At 40.2% G+C, this 22,079-nt stretch overlaps 1 protein-coding gene across 1 annotated transcript in view; it reads left to right on the forward strand.

Moving 5' to 3' along the window:
* The window catches only part of SCIN (scinderin), a 51,126-nt gene that overhangs the window by 23,636 nt on the left and 5,411 nt on the right, over positions 1–22,079 (forward strand). Inside the window, exons 5-11 of the mRNA XM_059818478.1 lie at positions 12,847–12,939; positions 15,433–15,565; positions 17,328–17,416; positions 17,618–17,833; positions 19,053–19,174; positions 19,359–19,449; positions 21,705–21,875. Of these exons, the coding sequence (XP_059674461.1) occupies positions 12,847–12,939; positions 15,433–15,565; positions 17,328–17,416; positions 17,618–17,833; positions 19,053–19,174; positions 19,359–19,449; positions 21,705–21,875 (915 nt within the window). The remainder of the gene's footprint in view (positions 1–12,846; positions 12,940–15,432; positions 15,566–17,327; positions 17,417–17,617; positions 17,834–19,052; positions 19,175–19,358; positions 19,450–21,704; positions 21,876–22,079) is intronic.

A 22,079-nucleotide genomic window follows, 5' to 3' on the forward strand; every position in this document is an offset into this window, starting at 1 on the left:
CTGCACTGACACTGATTCTTGTCCTTCTAACTGCTTGCAGTGGTAAGCAGAGATCTCACAGCATTGCTGTGATCACTGAGGTCACCGAGGTCTGAGAGAGCAGCCACCTTAACAGGTAGCCGTGGTCAGGACAATTTTCTAACTGTAGTTGGAATCTCTGCTCTAATTCTGAAGAGAGGACACAACTGGGGAAGCTAAATTTTAGAAAGAGTTTCCCATGATCTCATTATTTAGCATTATGGGAAATGGTGAGTGGCATGAGTGAATGACCGAGGTACCCTGTTTCCTTTCTCCAGTGAAGTTAATTGTCCACTGTTTGGCTAGTGAATGTGTAAGCGGTGCCTCTGCTTTCAGAGTAATGGCAAATTAGAGAAATAAGGAATCAGAAATGTCTGGTTTTGTTTTCTAGTTGGTCAGCAAGCTGAAGCTGCTTGCAGTAATGGAGGAAACACAGAAATTCAGTTCTGAGTTACCCAAGGGAAAGATGCAAAGCATCCAATACTCCATGCATAGCGCACCAGCACCTTGTTCTGGTATCATACCTCTGGAAATGACATAGGAGAGGCAGAGAAAGTCTTAGTATATTTGATTTAGTGTATTTATGTAATTTGAAATATGAGACACCCTAAGAGATTTTTAGATTGACAGTACTGTTCTGACTACATAGACTCATCTCCCCGTGATAGATTTTAAGTATCTCGGGCAGCTATGACAGTCTGTCTGCAGGGTATAATGAAAAAGTAAGATAATCTGAGTTTTAACTAAACCAAGTATTGAGCCTGCATCTGTCCCTTCTACTTAATCATGAAGTGTTCAGCTAACACTTTTCAGGATGGTTCTTGTTTTCTATGCAGTCAAAACTGTCTGATTCTTAGGACTGTTTTGCTGTTTCCCCATAAATGACTTCTCTAAAACTGCAGCTCTTGGTAGCCTGTGATTGCTGCAGTTTTTATTGCTGAGGCTTTTGGCTTTTGTTTTGTAAAGGTTTTTGATGTCATGGCTGAAACAATGAAACCTGAGAAATATGACTGCTGAGGTCTAAAACCACAAGAAAATGAAGGATCATGTTAGTACGTATTTTCGAAATCAGTCTTCTGCCTTTAAACAAAAAACAGCACAACTTTTGTTTACTCAGCATTTGCAGTTGTCGTGTGCCTGGTTTTCTTAGAGTTCTAGTGGCCTTACAACAGATGAGTGCAAATTCATTTCTCATAAGATACTTGTGTAAATATTCACCTAGTTTATATTTGTTTACATATTGAGCAAGAAAAGGAACCTCTTCCTCCTTTCTGATAACACAGCCTTTCTCTTCCCTCCTTTTTCTTTTAAGCTCCTAAGAAATGCATAATCCTGAGAATTCCTGAATGCCACTGTGTTCAGTGATGATTGTTTTTGCATGTGGTGTGAATAAATACTACACACGGAGGTATGGGAATGGCTTGATCATATTACAGCCAGTCACACCTTTCCACCTCAGTAACTGGAAAGGGACTGGTAGCACTATGCAGTGCTAACTCAGTCATGTGGATAAAATCTCAAGAGCGCAGAAACTAAGAAGCGCCCATTGCAAATGCAAGTTACAGAGGCCGCTTCTTTAGAGACCCAAATAATGCAAACATCACCACAACGTCAAGCTCCAGTAAACCTTACATTAGCTGGATAGGTGTCTGGGCATATGGACAGAAGAGCAGGACCACCCCCTCCTTTCTTGTTAAATTCAAGCCCCTAAAAAATATTTGCTACAGAACAAAGATAATTTCCAAGGGCAGCACAGAGTGCACTGAGGTAGCTGGGAAAAACCAAGGCTTGCCGTGACTTGTGACTAGCATAAATGGGTTTGACAGTGCAAGGGCATGCTTCTCTGAAGGAGCTAGACAGGTTCCTGTGGTCTCTGGTCCTGTCACATGGCTCATTGCATAAGGTTTGAAGAGCAGCACGTGCCCCGCCCCGCCAGTTTGGTACCTGCTCTTTTCCCACAGCCAGCAAGAGTAGGATCTGCCATCACAACCCAGTAAAAACAAAAATTGCTATTGCTGCTCACAGAACATTTGCATTTCTTCTTGTTCCCTTGCTTTTGGTTGTATTATGAGGTCAAGTCATGCTAAGGAGAGGTTTATTTGTTTTGTATACAGAGGAGTGGAGGAACAGTGGGGGTGAAGGCGACGCAGGAGGAAGAGGAGGAGGGGTAATCAAATTCCAGGCATTTGTTAGGGATTAAACAATTCTTTAATCATGTAGCTTGTACACAGTTTTACTCAAATGCTATGAATTCATATGCTATGAATTGCATGTAACTATTATGGTCCAGCCTGACCTGTTTGCTAGCAAGAAAATGCCCAATCTAAAAATACACTAATGAAGTCACATTAGGCCAAAACATGCGTGGCTTTGGGAACATGTAAGCCAAAGTAGTATCTCTTATTATCTAAATTGAGACAGTTGGAAAAAATGGAAAAGCTTCCAGGGAATTTTGTAAAATAAATACTAGAAATTAATTTCAGTCCCAGGGCAGAGGCAGTACTGAACAGTCATATACAAAGATAAATGAATGCATTGAGAGAGGGGTGAGGACAATGAAAATTGTACCAGTTCCCAGCGCAAAGACTCAGCTATGCAGTCAGACACACACACAGAGAAGTTAACTACATTTTCATGAGAATGCAAAGTCTTAAAACTAATGGGCAGAAAATAGCAAAACTAGTAGCTGTAGTTACTAGCTGCAGTTGCACAAGCTACTCAGATGAAAAGACAACTTTCTCAGGCTGCTTTGAAACTATGGGTCAAATTTAGCCCTCAGGAAAACAAATACACTTCCTCACTGGAATGGTTTTGGATATATGCAGGTGTCAGCAAGAACACAGTTTGGGTCTTCACATTTTGAACAGTGAGTAAGAGTTTGTAGGATACGAACTCAAAATAGTCCAGGGGAAAAATACTACACATGTTCGTGCGTGTATCACAGCAACAACTGTCCAGTCTGAGGAGTGGAAGTTTATTAATCATCACACTGTTTAATTAAAATTTTTGATGGGCTATGAATGTGGATACAAAGTACAAACCCCTTGCTCTGCAAGGAGCCAGTTTCAAGCTGTCAAAACCGGGCATCCTGTTTTCTTTCTAATTACTGAGCGTATCTCCTTCATTAAGGACGGTCCTTCTTCTTGATACAAATTTCCATTTAAAGGACTTAATTATGCAACCTGTACTCAGACAAACCACACATGGCTTGGATTTCAGTATAGCTTAGCTGCTTTGCACCAGCTGAGCGTTTGGCCCAGTGTCTTCCCCAGGCCCAAGTAGAAAATCAGCAGGGGTTTTTCCCAAGAATGGCAGAGGGTAGTAGGAGGACTCTTCAGCAACGTTGTGACTTACCCATAATGTTCTTCAAGCTGCAGTTTTCAATCTTGGCTGCCTGAAACCAGGTACTTAAATGACAGTGAACTGAATAGGAGCTGCAGGTGGCAAGTACATCTGAAAGTCAGGCTTTTAATTAAGTCTCTAAATACAAATTTCAGTGCCTGCATTAGAAATATACTTTGGAAAATGTTCATGCATATCGTACTGTATGGCATGAATGAAATAGTTTATGAACAGCTCTAATAATAGATGGTTGAAAACCTAATTTCTTATGCTAGGAAAGATGCTTCTATACTAGGTATTTTAGTGAATTTCTAAAATGATAATGAATTTCTGGAAGTGCTTGCAATTAAATTATAATGTATCTTGTTTGCATTCTTGTAGGTGAGAAAACCACTAATCTTTGTTATGGTTTTTCCTTCAGCAGCTGTAGCACTTGCAGGGTTACCACATTGGTCAATTGTAATCTTATAATTACGTTAGAACATTAATAGAGTTTGTAATGGCTTTTTTCCTTTCTATACTAGACTCTCAAGAAATCTATTGGTGAAAAACCACTATAATTTTCAATTATTAAATGAGCATAATTAAGAAGACAGGGCCAAAGAAAAGAGTTGTTAGCAGTTGCCTCCACAAGGAGTTGTTAGCAGTTATTTCCATGTACTTTCTAGCAATGGGGCAATTTCATGGAGAAGAACTGAAAGGGCAAAGTTTCCTTGCTCTTTAAAAAGCTCAGAGATATGCTGTTCCTGGAATCCCGCGTCTTCCCAAGACAAATACACCTTGAAAGGAATTCCCCCCCCCAGGTCTGCCTCATCCCAGCCCCTTTGCAGAGCAACTCTCAAGGGATCGGTGCTCAAGGTTGCCTTTGAATTTTCTTTAGTGAAGGTTCTGCAGTGCAGGAAGCGCTCAGGGAGGAAAACTTTGTAGGTTTTTTTCAGAGGCTTCTGCATATGCACAGATTGCTGTTCCCTATCCGGCCCCTATAACACTGGAGTAAAAGTCCTCTCACTTACGGGCAAGGGTGAAGAACAGCTGTATAGAAGAAACTGTTCCACGTGTTGTGGGATCAGTTCCGTATTTCCACCACCACCGAGTGTGTAATGCTGAAGAAATATGTAAATATAATTATTGTATTTACTGTAAAGCAGGTTATTAGGGCCTGGTCTTTTGCTTACATAACTGCCTATGACTTTGATACTATCTGGCTTTGCCTGTAAAAATAGGAGGTAGATAAAATCAGGTAAGATGGATTTAAATATTGCAGTAATCAATGCTGCAACTTCTAAGAGCTGTAATTCGTAGCCCCTTTGCTGAACATTTTGGCTCCTTTACATAAAATTTCACAGAATCACTAAGGTTGGAAAAGACCTGTAAGATCATCAAGTCCAACCATCAACCTAACACCACCATGCCCACTAAACCATGTCCCACAATGCCTCGTCCACATGTTCCTTGAACACCTCCAGTGAGGGTGACTCCACCACTTCCCTGGGCAGCTTATTGCAGTGTCTCACCACTCTCCCAGTAAAGAAATTTTTCCTAATATTCAGCCTAAACCTCCCCTGGCACAACTTGAGGCCATTTTCTCTTGTCCTGTCGCTAGTCACTTGGGAGAAGAGACCAACACCCACCTCTCTGCAACCCCCTTTCGGGTAGTTGTAGAGAGCGATGAGGTCTCCCCTCAGCCTCCTCTTCTCCAGACTGAACAACCCCAGTTCCCTCAGATGCTCCTCATAAGACTTGTGCTCCAGACCCCTCACCAGCTTCGTCACCCTTCTCTGGACACACTCCAGCACCTCAATGTCCTTCTTGTAGTGAGGGGCCCAAAACTGAACACAGTATTCGAGGTGCGGCCTCACCAATGCTGAGTACAGGGGCACGATCACCTCCCTGCTCCTGCTGGCCACACTGTTTCTGATACAGGCCAGGATGCCGTTGGCCTTCTTGGCCACCTGGGCACACTGCTGGCTCATCTTCAGCCGGCTGTCGACCAACACCCCCAGGTCCTTTTCTGCCAGGCAGCTTTCCAGCCACTTGTCCCAAGCCTGTAGTGTTGCATAGGATTGTTGTGACCAAAGTGCAGAACCTGGCACTTGGCCTTGTTGAACCTCATACAATTGGCCTCAGCCCATCCATCCAGCCTGTCCAGATCCCTCTGCAGAGCCTTCTGACCCTCAAGCAGATCAACACTCCCACCCAACTTGGTGGCATCTGCAAACTTGCTGAGGGAGCACTCAATCCCCTCATCCAGATCATCGATAAATATATTAAACATGACCAGTCCCAAAACTGAGCCCTGGGGGACTCCGCTTGTGACCGGCCGCCAACTGGATTTAACTCCATTCACCGCAACTCTCTGGGCTCGGCCATCCAGCCAGTTTTTTACCCAGCGAAGAGTGCACCTGTCTAAGCCACGAGTCGTCAGCTTCTCCAGCAGAATACTATGGGAGACAGTGTCGAAGGCTTTACTAAAGTCCAAGTAGACAACATCCACAGCGTTTCCGTCATCCACTAGGCGGGTCACCTGATCATATACAATTTGAGGAGATGTAGGAACTTAAAAACAGAAATCATTAGTGGAAGGCACCTAAACCAGCAGGAGGAAATGATTTTCAAAGAGCTAAGCAGGATGTATCTCCTATACAACCAGGTGAAACAAACATTGTTGCTCTCTCTCTTTTTCTTTCCTAATAAATATTTAATTTATTTCAAGATTCAGCAAGAGGCATTAGGGAAAATCTATCAAAATACTATCTGATTTTCTTTCTTAAACATTAGAGTCCAAATCTGTGCTCTGCCTTGGATGCAAGAGTTTGGGTGTCATACCAGAGAGGATCCCCTAGCATACCTGATCTGTTGAGCTGTATGGGACTGGAAATTCTGAGCTTGTGAATACAGCCAGTGGTGCACTGGGAAAATATTTCAGTGCCCTGAGTAGCATACCCAATCTCAGTGTAAATAGCTAGCTTAGATACTGCCAGCTGTGCAGTCCCAGCAGGACAGAAGGTAAGCTTGTTTTACATCAGAGGCAAACTATTGAAAAACATCATATTCATACTCTCGGGACTGATCTAGATACTTTTTTTGTGAATATGTTATCTGTGGCCTGTTTCACAGAGTGTAAAATTAATGTTAGAATATAATTTTCATACTAGTAAAGGTTTTATATTCAAATTATCCCAGACAGATATGCAAAATTGCAAATATTGTATGAAAAACTGCCAAAGCCTAATGCCCTGTTTTTAGGAAGTTAAGCATAGAGCTATGAATAAAATGATGATTTGCATTTGAAATTCCTGAAACAACAGAAACTGGCTAAAAATGTAGGCCATAATTTATGCATCAAAAGTGCCATGAGCAACTGAAGCGTTTTGCTATTTTATAGCAAGCCGAATGCATGCAGATGAGGTTTAGACCTTAGTATCAGAAAGTCCTTTTGAGAAATTACACAGTAAAACCAAAAAAAAAAATTAACAGTGTGCCAGAACTGTTTGTTAGCATAAAACATCCTGTGTCCGCTTCTCAGTACATCATGGCTGTTTCCATCTTATTTTCAGTCTCTGTTCAAGCAGCTGGGAGGTATTCTGCTCAAGATGAGCGTGTAATGTCATCTGTTGTTGCTAGAGTTGCTAGTGAGAGGTAATTTCAGGCAGAAATCCTGCTAGCTACCTGGGAGCAGTTTAATGAAAGGATTTTTTCTTTTTCCTGTTGAGAGTATAATTTTTTGTAAGAGTATGAATTTTTGCTTAGGTTGATGGAAAGAGTTCCAGGTTACAATAACCAGTGAAATATGCATATTCAGCTATTCATAATCTGACCACTGTCAAAAGTGGTTTTTGTTTGGACCAGAATATCCTCTGCAGTTGTTGTGCTCTGGCAGGAGAACCAGTAAGCCAAAATGATTAGAAATAAAACTGTGGCCGGTTACTTTAGCAGCGAAGCCCTAAAGCTACCATTGCCTGATGGGCATATATGTCTGTGCTGGTACCCAGGGTCAGCCATGTGGTTACTAGCCTGCATCATGTTCATCCCTTCCTCTCTCTGCTGGATTTTTTCCTTTTACTGGCTACTGGAGTAGATATCTGAGGCAATATTTATTTCAGAGTGACATTCCTTGTAATATTCTTCTCTGCTTTGAAGATTAATAAAAATCTAAGCCTTTATCTACCAATGAGTTCACGACGTGCCTATAGTTCAGACCTATTGTCCTGCACAGAGCATTTATTCTCTGCCACAGCGTACATGTGTACCTTGAGTTTGCAGGAGCAGGATATACTTGCTTATGTCAGAGTGTGCAAGAAAGTAAAGTAAGCTACTAATCCTGATTGTTTTCCAAAAGTATTAAGTAATAAAATGTCAGGCCCACAAGACAGCTTTAAGCTATGTAAATGTCTTGCTTTTCTTTCTATTGCTCTTAGCATATAAAGAGGGGAATTTGAGTGTTTTTGAGATCTGACACTTGGGATCAGAGCCACAACAAATACTTCAGTTTCAGACCCAGAAACCTAATCCAAACTGTGTATGGTAAAAAGAAACACAAACACAGTGCTAGTGTACGCAAGTTAAACTGTACAAAACTGGTTTTCTCTCTTAATTAACCTTCACCTGACATGTTCTTCAAGTATTGTTTTCCTTGTTGGATTTTCAGCCTCATTGAACTCCTTAAACTTCCTGCTCCCATTAAATCAAAATCAACTATTTTATGATGCAGAGCTTCCAGTTATGAAGACAATGTTTGCTAAATTTCTTCTTTTGATAAGTTTATTTTAAATTATTTACCCTATCATATTCCTGCAGATTATAGAAATCTTTTGTCTGTGATTTCTTCTATTCTTTTTTAAAGGCAATGGAGTGGAATTTCATTTGTCAGTAAAAGCTTTGGTTCTGTAATTTGCACTTCTCTGAGGGGGTGCAGATATTTACAGAGAAGAGCTCGTGCACATAAGAATATGAAAGTGGATTATGGTTTTGCAGGCAGGATAAGCTACATTGCATTTACCACAAGATGAGAGGGAACTTGGGCAGTTATTGTAGAGGAACTGATGTTCTGTTGGTTTCCACTATGATACTCTTGTGCTACCCTAAGAGTGTCAACACAAAGGTTTAACAGAACTTAAAAACCCACAACTTCTAAAATTAATGCAGATTGACTTCCTGTTATGCTCCCCATAGACAAGATCTAAAGGTGTGGAGTTAATGAATACTTTTGCTAAAACAACGCTAACTCGACAGTCTGATGCTCTCATTGAGAGGTAAGCTGGCATTAGGCTATAGCCATGTAAAGCAAGGTAGGCTCTACTGTAGCCAGCTGCTGCACATCTTATTCTGAAATAGCTGTGAAGGAGATTAAGCCTTGAGTGGTTAAACAGCCTCACATATACTGTGAGGTGAGAGTGTGCACACCGGTGGTCACTGCAGAGTAGCGGCACTACACCTGTGTGCACCTTCGCCGAGGCCAGAGTTCCTCATGCTTTTCTCCAAGACTCTGATAAACATGCACACAGGAAGCAATGGTGGGGGCAGGATAAGCATCATTCTGTGGCAGAGCAACAGAGCGAGGGGTGGTTTGACACGTTCATCTGTCAATGGCAGATAAGGTGAAGTGATACGGAGAGTCTCTGGTTTGGAAATCGGGAGCTGCAAAGAAAGATGCTAAGCCCAAAGAAAGAAGAAGCTCGGGCATGGGTATGCATTCAGGACCCCTAAGTATTCTTTAGATTATTTCTACTGCAGTAAAGAATAATAATAATGATTTTAAAAGTGGTTTCAAAACCTGGGTGTGCACCTGTGTATTTATGAGAGGTATGGTTTGAAGTTGCCAACATGGTTGGATGTCCGGGGAAAAGTGTGGTTAGGCTGTTTTGTGTCCCCAAGAGAGCACTGCTATTTTCAGGTGTGTAGGGTGGATTTTTGGGTCTGAATTCTTGGCAGGTTTGCAAGTCAGGGTCTCGAACCTCAGAGCAGCACAGGAGAGCCAGCCTCCGGCTGTCAGTATGCTGGGTCGTAAGACATGAAGACGCAGTGGAGCAGCCTGACTGTCTGTTTAGGGAGAATTATATGAGCAAGGTCCTGTGTATATAGCTACCACAGGATTTGTGTGAAACTAAGCATATGTGTAGCTAAAAATCAGAAGATTCAATGTCCTTTAAACTGTGTTGGTTTAAGTCATGTTATTGGGTATCCCTGCTGAAAAGCTTTGGGAGCCTTTGACTATAGTCTCAGCTGGTATGATTTGTTTTCTTTTTAATGCATCACATGAGAATTATCTGTATAAAGGTGTGGTGCCCTGGCGAGCTGCAACTCAGCCAGCCATATGCTTATGTAACAATACAACCCAATTCCAGCATAGCAGTTAGCTGTTGTTCAATACACACTTCACAATCTTGTTGATGAAATTATCAGTTGTCATAACATCCAGGCATATGTGTGGCTGCATGTGGACTCAGCCATAGCACGGGAGTTTGCCTTAGAAGGAGGAAAGACAAATTCTCTGGAAGGAATTTCTTTGGGACAGAGCTTAACATTTTTTTCAGCATAAATTGCTTTCTGTTTAAGCACAGATTTTTTCCTTCTGTGATCTGTCTCATCCTCCAGTCTATAAGACCAACTGCTGAAATTAATGCATGTTGGGAATGACATAAGTTGTTCCGAGCAATACAAAAGTCTACCGACTGTATGTATTTCATACTTTATCACTTCATATATTGAGTATATATAGTGCACGCTGCATCTCTTCACAACTGGTGTCTTCACATGCCGTAGGTCATTTTAACCTTGTATCATCTTCTGATTTTGATACCAACACACACAGGTATACATACCCGTTAGTGATTCAGCTCAAGGTTTATTCTAATGGGTGTGTTAGCTGCACAGCCCTCCTCACATGTCCTGGATTTTCTCATCTGGTGGGAGAAGCACATCTTGTCTCTTCTTAACAAGGGTCACCAAAATCCCAGGATCTACAAGCAACTGTGAGTTCAAATGCAGGAGAAGGGGGCTCCCTCAAGACCCTTCTCCATTTATTTTTGGGCTCCTCTGAGAATCTGCAGAAGAATTACAAAAATGAGTAATGTTCCTTTTCTGCTTGCCTATGCTGAAGCACAGGGCTAGCTTTGACCAGAGAAGCTACCGTGCAAGCTGCTGTTTAGTGAATTGTGAATGGATTTCCCCAGAACCAGAATATCCCTGCCCTTCCCGGGGGAGTTCATCTCATACCTGTAACTACACCTGCACAAAGGAAGTTTTGACCCCTCTCTCTATGCCAGTACTGATGAACTGAGATTGCCTAAGATAAGACTTAAAGAGTCTGATAATAATGCTCTATCTATCTACCTCGTTGAGAAAAACATTTCTAAATGCAGGTTTAAGACACCAACAGATCAGGCCAGCAATCTAAACTGTGCTGGGACCAATTTTAAAGGCCAATTTTTGAATTACAGAGGCTGCTTGATTTAATTGCCACCAGAGTGGAGCACCTAGACTATGCTCTGAATAAAGAGGCTGCTTCTGTCAAGATGCTTTCACAAACACCAACAGGCACTATTTAGCCTTGTTTAAAAATATTCAGAGTGGCACTCGCATAGTTCTCAAAGACCCCTGGGCAAGCAGAAAATTTTAAGAGCAATTTATTTTATATCACTTTAAGTGACTTACAACAAAGCTGCAAAATAATTGTTGTGCCACAGGTATTCTATATGCACTGCAAGGGAAAATGCTGACTTAAAATGTATGAGGAATCACAATTTTTGTGTATTTTTGGGGTGTATTTTTTTGCTGGAAATACCTAATTAAGCAGAGAACTAGTGAGTATGGACTTCTGGAAGTTTTATTACCAGGACTCTTTTACCCTCTTAATTGTTACTGAAAGTCAGATGTTATGAAACCCTCAAACCTATTCAGTGCCTGTTCAGGTAGAGATGCATGCCTGTTATTTGGCAATTTTCTGACCCTTGCATTACAAAGACAACATTATTCTTGGTGCTCTATGGCTTGTGTGTAAGCTGCTGGTTAGAGTGAAATTCTAGGAAGGGAAACATTTCCAGAAACCTTGTGCTGATATGCCACATATGCCCACTGTTTTTAGCCATTCACCAGCATGGTGGCACTCTGCTACGAGCATGTAGCCCTACTTGACATATACATTAGTAAATCTGCAGCTATGTCGCATAAATTCAGGAAATGCTGACTGACAGCTACTGAAGAACTACTAGTAACATCTTTCTTAAACACTCAGGGCATTACTTTCTTGTCTTCAACAAGTCACAAGTAAAATATTTTAGCTTAATCTGCAGCAATCACACTTAACATGGCTTTTTGTTTTTTACTATTTTACTGGCTTTAGCAGGTCAGGAAACTCCACAGATGGCAGATTTATATTAAATATTTAGGCTATATTGGTTTTTTTCCAAATTCTTTGCAGCTGTATGCTTTGTCAGGCTTCCCTATTATCAAATATTTACAATGTTTTTGCATGTGACTCCATGTTATATGCAAATGCACTGTGTCAATAGGAGGGCTGGCACTGGTCTTGTACTTGATGTTAATATTTAGTTACTCAGATGTATCAATTACTACTACCTTCACTCTGGGACATAATTTCATAGAAATCCATAACATTCTGTATGTAACATTTGGATCTGGTCATACATGAATCATTAAGGAAAGATCATTAAGAAAGGGTAACTGGGATCTAATAATGACTACCTGACCATAACATATTCTTGATGAACCTCGGTAATTTTCTTGTGGTGATAGTTGTTATAACATTACCCATGGTGTAAAACTACTATGATGTAAAACAACCACAGTGTTAAAATTTGTATTCTGGTGGTGGAGCAAGAAAATGTTTTTCTCACCCCATAAATTTTTTTCGAGACCTTAGCTAATTTTTCCCCCTTAAAATGGGATTAAGAATCTGTAATTTTTAAGATTTTTGAACTCATAATCTGATATTTTATATTGTCAATAGAAATATTTTAAAAGATAATTTCAACTCATGTATTTCACTTTGTCTGCTTTAACTTTAGTATTGTTAAACATTTTAAGAGTAATGTCATTCCAAAAATTGTAAGATGTGCTTGCCAACACTTTAGAAGTTACTGGGAGGAAAAGGGGAATACAGACGTATAAACACACACATAGAGCAGGATCATGTAAACCTTTCTATTCTGTGTATTTCTGTGTGTATGTATCGTTTGAAGCTTTTCTCTATATATCGTTTCCTATCCTAGTCTATAGAATACCAGCAAGCTGGCCTGCAGGGAAGACAGCATGTAGATCTAAGGCTGCTGGAGATCTGACACAGTTATTTAAAATTACCCATATGTTTGTGAATGAGTCACCCATGAGTTTGGATTTAGATTGGATTATATGTAAAGTTGATCCTGATTAATCGATTACTGGGACAACACATTACAGTGTTTAGGTATTTATACTACAGAACCTGCTCTCTCTCTGCATTGAATTTGTTATTCTCTTCTTGTACAGGTTTTAGGGAGCAAGCCAGTGCTTCCCGAGTGTGATGATGATGATGATGAACTGGCTGATATTACAAACAGGAGAAGCGCTAAACTATATATGGTAAGTAATTTTTTTTTTTTTTTTAGTTAGTACACTCAATAGTATTCAAGCACGTAGTGCCTTCTATATGGAGTTGTGGCTTTAGTTACAGAACTGCAGTTGTGTTAGTTGATTTGCAGCCAATGGACAAGTTTCTTAAAGGATGTCAATCAAGACAGTCCAGGTAATTTGAGGGGAAAAAAAATGGACTACAGTCCTGCTTACTCAGGAAAAATGTTCAGTACAGGTCAAAGAAGAATTAACTGGTCTTAAATCAAACTATATTTCCTGTCTTCTTGATTTTAACAGTGAGAGCTTTAGTAGTCACATATGATTTAGTTATTCTTAGCAGAGTTTGAGAGATGGACAGTTACGTTATATTTTATATATAAATCCAAAAGAATTTGAATGCAAAACTCCTTTCTTTTGCAATGTCCTTTTCCTCCTTCCTCACCTGCAATGGCTTAAGACTGACTAGGACAGTGCCACTGCCAGAAAAATTGCCTATAAACAAAACAGATTAAATATTTACTCCATTTAAATCAGTAGGAGTTTTATGATTACATTGACTGAAGTTATGATTTTTCCTCATGTCATGCTAGGCATACTGCTCTTTCCTAAGAAAGGCATGGAATTTATTCTTTGAATTAACAATACAGTATCTTACCTAGGCAGTATCTTACCAAGGCTACACAACTATTTCTTTTACTTTTTCTGAAAAAAACGAAACTATTGCCAGGCCTGTATTTTCTCTCTCTCTTTTTTTTTTTTTCCTCCACGGCTCCCCTTTCTTTCATTCTCTCCCACACGAGAAAAGAAGTGAGAAAGTATTTGGAAAAGGAGGATGTTTTTAATGAAATCTAGAAAAGACTTTATCCTCCACCCTCACAATAAAAAAAGATTATTTTCTTCTGAAGACTGCAAGGAGAGTATTTTTTTTACAAGCTGTCATTAGCATTGAGAACTGGACTGTTGTCTTCAGGACTTTGCACTCTGGCTTATGCAATGAGGTTGCCTTGTGTGATAGAGAAGAATCTCCCTGGCATACCATGTACTTTCTTCCCTTCCCCGTAGTCACTTAACAAGAAGGGTTTGGTCAACAAGTGGCAACACTGACAGCACTAAGTGCTACTGGATCCCCATGTGTGTGATCTTTTAGGTGTCATCTCCAGTAGCTTTGAAGCTGCTGTGAAGAGTGAGAGAGGGTGAGTCACACCCTCCACAGCTCCTGCATCCCACAGACCACCGAAGGATGGAGCCACCTCCCTTTCTGCCTGTTAGGTGATACTTCCCCTACCCATGTGTGTGGCTGGGGTTTACAAGAAGCCTATATGAGGTGATCATTGTTATAAGGTCATTTTTAGTCCTTGTTGTCTATGTGCTGTGTTTAGTTGCCATTAATCATTCCATTCTTGCCAAAAAATCTGGCGCATATTTATCTTTATAGCAGGGGTTTAGAAGAAAAAAAAAAAAGACTAAGAAGGCCTGCATGTATGATCAGGACCATTGTAGTAAGACAATACTAGAGAAAAGTGCTTGCAGTGAATTTTGGAATCTTAAGAACGCTCAGAAAATTCTGTGGATATCTAGTAAATTCCTCTAAGTACATGGGTCCGGCTAAGAGAGCTCTGTTAGCTAAATTTAAATGTGCTGCAATATAACAGTGAGTGTAAAAGTCAGGACACAGATCTACAGTGAGCCCTCACAGTAGGTATAGTAGTTGATTTTTATTTGTTGTATGAAGTGGAAATTTCCATCTTGTGCTTCCATAATATACAATATAAGACATAATGGTGTATTTAAAATTAATATTTAATTATGAAAGGAAAGAAAGACTGCTAGAAAAGTTATTACAATAGTAATAGTAATTACTTTCAGTAGTAATAACTGGTCTTTTCAGCCATGCAGGAGTGAATTTTAAAAGGTTTTAAAGGTCTACATGAACTTACAGTGGTGGTAGAGGTTACAAAGCAGATTCTGCAATAGGTCTTATACTACAGTTTCCAATTAAATAACTGTAGGTTATACATGTAGGTATTTCAGTTGTTAATAGCAGTGTAGGACTTTTTTAATATAATTGCAAATGCTCTTGTTCAGCATGTACATGTACCTTTGGCTTCAGTGTGGGTTGCTTGGTAGCAGAAGATGACACCTAGGGACTCCACCAGTTCAGCTGAGCATGTAGAAGGGGCAGAAAATACAGTTTTTTAACTGTGAGATGTTCACTGAATGAGCAGTTGAATTGAAAGTGGAAGAGAAATAGATTTATTTTAAGAAGTTGTGAGACAGGGATCCAACAAACTCACTAAAACTAACACTACATCTCCCTCTATTGGATGTAAAATGAAATGAAACAAACAAAAAAATCATTACCTTACTTTCCAGCAGCACACAAATTTCATATATCCATTTATATAGGAATGGCAAGTGATTTTTATAGTAATTTTGGGAGCAGAAATTAATTTGGTTACAGAAGCCAGAGTTGATCTAAATTTGCAATGATCGCTTTCTTAGGTGTCAGATGCAAGTGGATCCATGAAGGTGTCTGTGGTAGCAGAGGAAAACCCCTTCTCCATGGCTATGCTTTTGTCTGAGGAGTGCTTCATTTTGGACAATGGTGCTGCAAGGAAGATCTTTGTATGGAAAGGTAAGAGATGACTTCTGTTGCAAATGCAGAAGCTACACAGACATATCTAAGGAGTCAACACAACATGTTTGAGACACTAGCAAGAATTTAATACTGGCTGGACACAGTACCCTGCACACAGTTCTTCCTTGGTGTGGTCAGTGGACAAGGATTGCTCACTTGGGTAAGGAGCTCAAGACCAAGTCTTGTCTAAGGATCCTGACTATTTTTGAGATATATGTAAGCTTGGGTGCTTAAATGCCTATCTAAGTGGCAATTACAAAGCAAACAATTCTGCAAGTTCTATATATTGTTATCAAATCCCTATCTTCTGGGACAAAATGTGGATACTGAAGGTTTGATAATGGGTAGATACTATATTTCCATACATTGCTCCACAGAGGTGTGAAACTGAAAGGTGAGTGTCCCAGGCGTCAACTAAAAGCATAAGCTTGCAAATACTTTGATGCTTCTTTTTTTCCTTGAATAATTTTCTGTGGTACCATCAATGCTTGCAGGAGTGTCTGCAATTGCTTTGATTGAACATTTCCTGGGAGAAGAATACTACTGGGGAATTAGGTCTGGACACCTTGTAGCTGGATTGTTGCGGTGCTGCCATTACATCCAGTGCTAAGTATCTCCCCTTTTTCATCTGAGGCAGTGTATTAATTATTTTGTGGCATTTGCATTTCTTTTTACCATGTGCAATAGCAAATAATTAATCGATGCAGTTGTCAAACTGCTAAAGTCAGTCCAGGAAGCATTGTAAGCATTTTGCTTGAAAACTTCATTTGCAGTTAGGGAAACATCCTTTAAAAGAGAGTCTTTTGGGAGCATTGTGCTCAGATGGCGTAAGGTCTATCTGACCCCCTGATTCCTGGTTTTCACTCTCAACCTGACAGCTCCTAGAAGAACCAAGCCAAGAGGATCAGGCATAAAATAAATAAAATACAATTTAGGCCCTTTGAATGTGGCCCTATGTGCTCCTCTGTGCATCCTCACTTTGCTACTGTTGGTAACAATAATGTGTGGAAAAACCCCATCAGTCTGTGTGTGAGTCTCACCCTCGCACTGGGAGGCTGCACTTATCATCTCTGCTGGAAATCTTCAGACTACTAAGCTGAGAAGTGTGAATTACTGCACTAATAGTCTCATTCAAAATGGAATACAATGAATAGCTTATCAGAGCATCTTATTAAACTAAGAGGTCCTTGGAGTATAGTCATTGACAGCCAGCTGGGACATAGACCTGATACACAGTATCGTCTCACAGAGACTTTCAGAGATGTCTAACACTGTGCAAGGCTGAACAAGGAGCAATGGATGGGGCACAGCCCAAACAGACGAAATGGGAGTTTCTTTTACTTGGACAGTGGCACTGCCTGAAGAAGTGAAGGTAGTTTTGGACAGCAGCTTTATTTACCACATTGCAGCCCAGCAAGGGAAGATTCAGAAAAAAAAGCCAGGGTGTTCTTGTACCTTGAACCAAGCAGATATTATGACAGCATTTTTTGATAAAACCACACACACTAAGCAAAAAACAATGCCCCCTTTTTTCTTTTTTTAATTTTATTTTAACTGTTTTCAAAGCCACTGAGGTACTGTTTTGGCCTTTCAACTTTGTGTGAATCTTACTGCTCATGCTGTGTCCAGCGTTTGTGTTTGTTCAAGACTGAGTCAAGAGCAATGTCAAAGACAACCTGGCTCAAGGACATCTTGTTTTTGCAGGATCTGTGAGCTCATTGCCCTTTCCCATGTATTGTTATCCTTCTGTTTTAACCAGGCAAAGATGCTAACCCACAAGAGAGAAAAGCTGCCATGAAGAATGCTGAACAATTTGTACAGCAGATGAATTATCCTGCCAACACACAGGTGCGATCTATTTATGAGATGATACCAGGAGAGCATGAGCTCTGTTAAAGACTTTGTTTTTAAATCAGAAAAAAAATATTTTTAAGGGCTTATAAGACATAAGGGCAATGTTTCACTAACAGTTAATTCAGAAAAGTTCCTGTTCGAGTAACTGTGTCAGTTTTGGTTTTCTTCCATTTCATGTGTCTTGCTTCATTTCAGATTCAAGTCCTTCCTGAAGGAGGTGAAACACCAATTTTCAAACAATTTTTCAAAGACTGGAAGGATAAAGATCAAAGTGATGGCTTTGGCAAAGTATATGTTACAGAGAGAGTGGCTAAAATTGAGCAGATTGAATTTGATGCTACCAAGTTACATGAGTCTCCACAAATGGCTGCCCAGCATAACATGGTAGATGATGGTTCAGGGAAAGTAGAGGTAATTTTTGCATTGTATTAAATTGTATTCTACCTACTTAGCTTATTCTGTTAGGGGATAAGCTGCTACTCTGTGTTTTGCCATTTACGCTGTTGTGTAAACAGTGTAACAGTGTAATGTAGTTACACTGTAGATAGTAGAAGTGTTACTTCTACTATCAGAAAAGGTACTTTGAAGTAGAAAGTGAACCTCCTTGTAAACTGTATGCTGGGTCATGTTTTTTTGGTGCTTATGAAAGATGTTGTACCAGTCATCAATAGAAATCAAACAGCAGAAACATTTCTCCTTCTACACAATACTTCTTAAAGATATACTTTAAATATGATCCTTAGCCTAAAGAAAAACTTCTAGCTTCCATCAGCTTGAAATCGGGAATGGGAAAGCTTGCCCTTGGAGTTCGAAATTCATTCTGTGTCTTTATGTATGCATCCAATCTGCTTTCTAGAGGAATCTTCTTTGTCCCTAGTGTGTCTCTCATGTAGCCTGGATTTGGAGAGAAAAAGATGACTGACTGTACAGTCTTTCTAGATCTATCCATATCCCAATGCAGGAATATCTTTGGACTACACAGGGCTGGTTTGGCTTTGCACCAACACAGCCTGTTGAATACAGGTCTGCATGCTGGGATTCTGGGAGAAAAAAGAGGGATAAATACCTACAGTCTCATTGGTATATTTTCAGGGTTTCCAACCTCATACTTGGGATGGTCTGTAGGCTTGAGCCAAAACAGCTTAGATCTGAAGCATTTTTTTGCTGTATAAGTTTAGCAGTATGTTTTTGGAGAGCAGCTGTTAACTGAACTGGGCTGTAATGAATCAAATAGGAAGAAATCTGCCTAACTGTGTTATCTGACTACAGTGTGCCTCTCCCAAATGATATGATAGTTCAATGATGAATCATAATACTGTGCCATTCATGTCATATTATCATCTTAAGATGTTAAGAAAGTTAGTTCAACAAAGCATTATGAGGTGATCATGTGGCATTAAAGCATCAAGACAAAGAAAAGTATACTGCAAAGGCTTGTTGATGGTCATTATTCATTCATTCAGTGGGCGCAGGTTGTATCTATCTACTTCATGAAGAATCCTTCCCGCTTTTATTCCGTAACACTTGGGAACAGAAACAAAGGTCACTCAAGGGATGACACAGTAAATTGCTTCTTTAAGAGTCTCTGGATGATGTTCAGCATTCTCCAGTGGTTTCTCTGCTTCCCCAGATCTGGCGTGTGGAAAGTAGTGGCAGAGTTCCCGTGGGACCCGAGACGTATGGACAGTTCTATGGTGGTGACTGCTACATTATCCTCTACACTTACCCTAAAGGGCAGATCATCTACACATGGTATGTTTGGTTGGCTTAGCACAGACCTCCAGCACATGGATATTATTTTATGCTGACTTTGTGTCCTGCTGAGTAGAACCACACATAAATGCAAGGTTGTTTGCTGTGCATTTGTCATGCAGTATAAGCTCTGGATCATTTTAAAACTGGACTTAACCATTATCTTTTTCCTTGTCTTCCTCAGGCAAGGAGCCCATACTACAAAAGATGAACTGACTGCGTCTGCATTTCTGACTGTTCAGCTGGATCGGTTATTGAACGGTCAGGCCGTGCAGGTTAGTGTCTTTTGGATAAAATTCAACAGAGCGTGCAATATATGCAAATGTCACTGAGAATTGAAAGGAGGAGGTAGCTTTGAAGACTGGGAATATCAGCTGCTCATGGTCTGTATCAAGCCAAGCACCATGGGCTCCTTTTAAAGTCACTGGAGATTTCCCATTTGAATCATCCTTTCTGAATGTAGATGTCCAAAAGAACACAGATACAATACATCCTAAAACTGCCTTTTCTTTCCTTCACCTTTCACTGTCTAAAAATTAGGTTTTAGTCCTGCCTAGCCTTACAGACTCTGTACTTAGTCAATGGAGACCACAGGATACGATCCTCCCAGGGCAACTCACTCTGAAGCACATGTCTGACAGGGCGATAGCCCTGTGTGAGCTCCCCTGTCTCCTTTTGATTATGTAGGAAGCTGTGATGTTTAGCCCAGACAAGATGCCTGACTTTTAGCGGGCCAAAACAGGGAGACATAAAAGCCACATGACAGCCAGAAGGGGACAGCCTGCAGGAACTGTGCTGCAGGGTCTGGCCTACCCCTGCCGTAGTGAGGAACATAACTTGGGCTTTCCCATTCCGTAGCGCTTGCAGCTCCGTGAAAGCAGGAGACGCATCCTCACTTGCAGAAATTGGGTGTGCAAGGCAAGCCGCAGGAAATTGGCAGCTAAAAGGTGTGAGGAGATAAGCTAGTCCTAGCATGACTAGGGTGTGTGCTCTCCATCACTAGTGAGGAGTGGTGGGTAGGTGGAGAGGTGAGAGATCTCTTTTCACAGAAAGGCTAAAGCTGGAAGATGACTAGGGACAGGCAGTGATTTTCTACGCAGCAGGAGATAATTCCGTGCTTTCCATTTCTTAACGACCAAACTAAAGGGCTTCCCCCACCCACCAAGGTACAGTTAATTTAAATAGCAGACCATACTTTTAGCTATTAATCAGTTATGATTTATGAGTCAAACTATATTAAGGAAGGATTAGAATACTTCTAGGTAATTATTCCTTGAAATATTCCTAACACATGTTCTGTATTTGGACAGAGTTCAGCACAATATGGTCCTGCCTTATAACTAAGGCCAATACTAATACTAAAGTAATAAAAATATTACTACTAATAGCTGCAATAATAATGCACTTAAAAAGCCTTTTTATTAAAGCTGAAGGACATCCATCTCACTGCAATGGACATGATACTTAAAAGTACTTTAGGCTGCAATGAATTTAGGAATATATATGTGTATATATATGTATGTGTATATATACACACACACGTATATATGCATGTTAGTATTTGTATGCGTGTACACGGCTACCTAGAATATATTCCCTGAGCTCAGCGTCTGTGTTAGTATTATTTGAAAGGTTTAAAAGTACTATTTTGTGGTCACTAGATGGCACTACAGTACAAATGACTATTGAAAAGTCGTTCCCTATTTGTTTTGTAGGACTAGCTTTCTCTCAGCATTTTTTTTTGTTGTTTTGGGTTTGTTTTCCCCCCCCCCGCCCCTTTGGGCTAAAGGGCTGGGGCTCTCCACTTCTCCTTTGCTGGCTATGCAGCATGCCTCATTCCCTTTTTTCCCCTTTCTTTCCGGGAGTGAAAGTTGCAGTCCTCCACCTTGGCGGGTGGTACTGTTATAAAGGAAGAACAAATGGTTGTATACAAATAACTTTTATCACCCATTAACCTAAAAATAGTCTTTCTTAATAGCTCAATGTTTTTCTGAGATTGCAATAATGTCTTTTGCATCTGTAAGGGAAGTTCATTTTTGTCAGCCATGTTATCCTCTGCAACATAGATTTATGCTCATTCTTTTTCATCCTCTTGCAGGTAAAATACACATAGAAATAAATGAATAGGATGAATAACCATTCTCTTCTGCTTAAATACAGGACACGTAAACTTCCAAGATAGTTTTTCAGGGGAATTAAGTCACTCTATAAAACTCTATGAAATGACAGTTCTTTTGAAAAAGAGTAATTTTCTTATTACAGTAGATAGCAGCCATTTTAATCAGCTAAACATTATGTTAGAAGTTTGAATCTTGTCTTTGTGTCAGCATGATTGACAAAAAATCTCACAAATGCTCTAACTTTAATGTGTCTGGAACTATATTTTTAGATCTTCTCAGCTTGCCACTTCTCATTCTTGCTAACATACTTAGCATTATTGGCTAACATCTCATATGCTATTCAACAAAGACCAAAAATAACTATTTGTGTCCTTTTGTTTCTTTTATTGCATTTCTTTACGTATATACAGATTCGAGTCAGCCAAGGCAAAGAGCCTGCACATTTACTGAGCTTGTTCAAAAACAAACCACTTATTGTCTACAAGGATGGGACATCCAAGAAGGAAGGTCAGAAACCTGCTCCTCCCACGCGACTCTTCCAAATCCGCAGGAACCTGGCAGCCATTACCAGGATTGCGGAGGTAAGGACACCTGCTAAGTAAACCAACTACTCCCCATGGAAAATGATATAGCTGCCACGAGCCTCTCCAACTAATCTTGTTGGGTAGTCACATCTGGTAGGAATGCAGAACTCCAAATCAAATCCACTGCTCTCTGTGACCAACCCATCTAATAAATGGCAGAGAATATGCTGTAACTGGCTGCAACCAATCTACATCATTCAA

This window comes from Gavia stellata, chromosome 6, assembly GCF_030936135.1.
Source record: "Gavia stellata isolate bGavSte3 chromosome 6, bGavSte3.hap2, whole genome shotgun sequence".
Taxonomy (NCBI): Eukaryota; Metazoa; Chordata; class Aves; order Gaviiformes; family Gaviidae; genus Gavia; species Gavia stellata.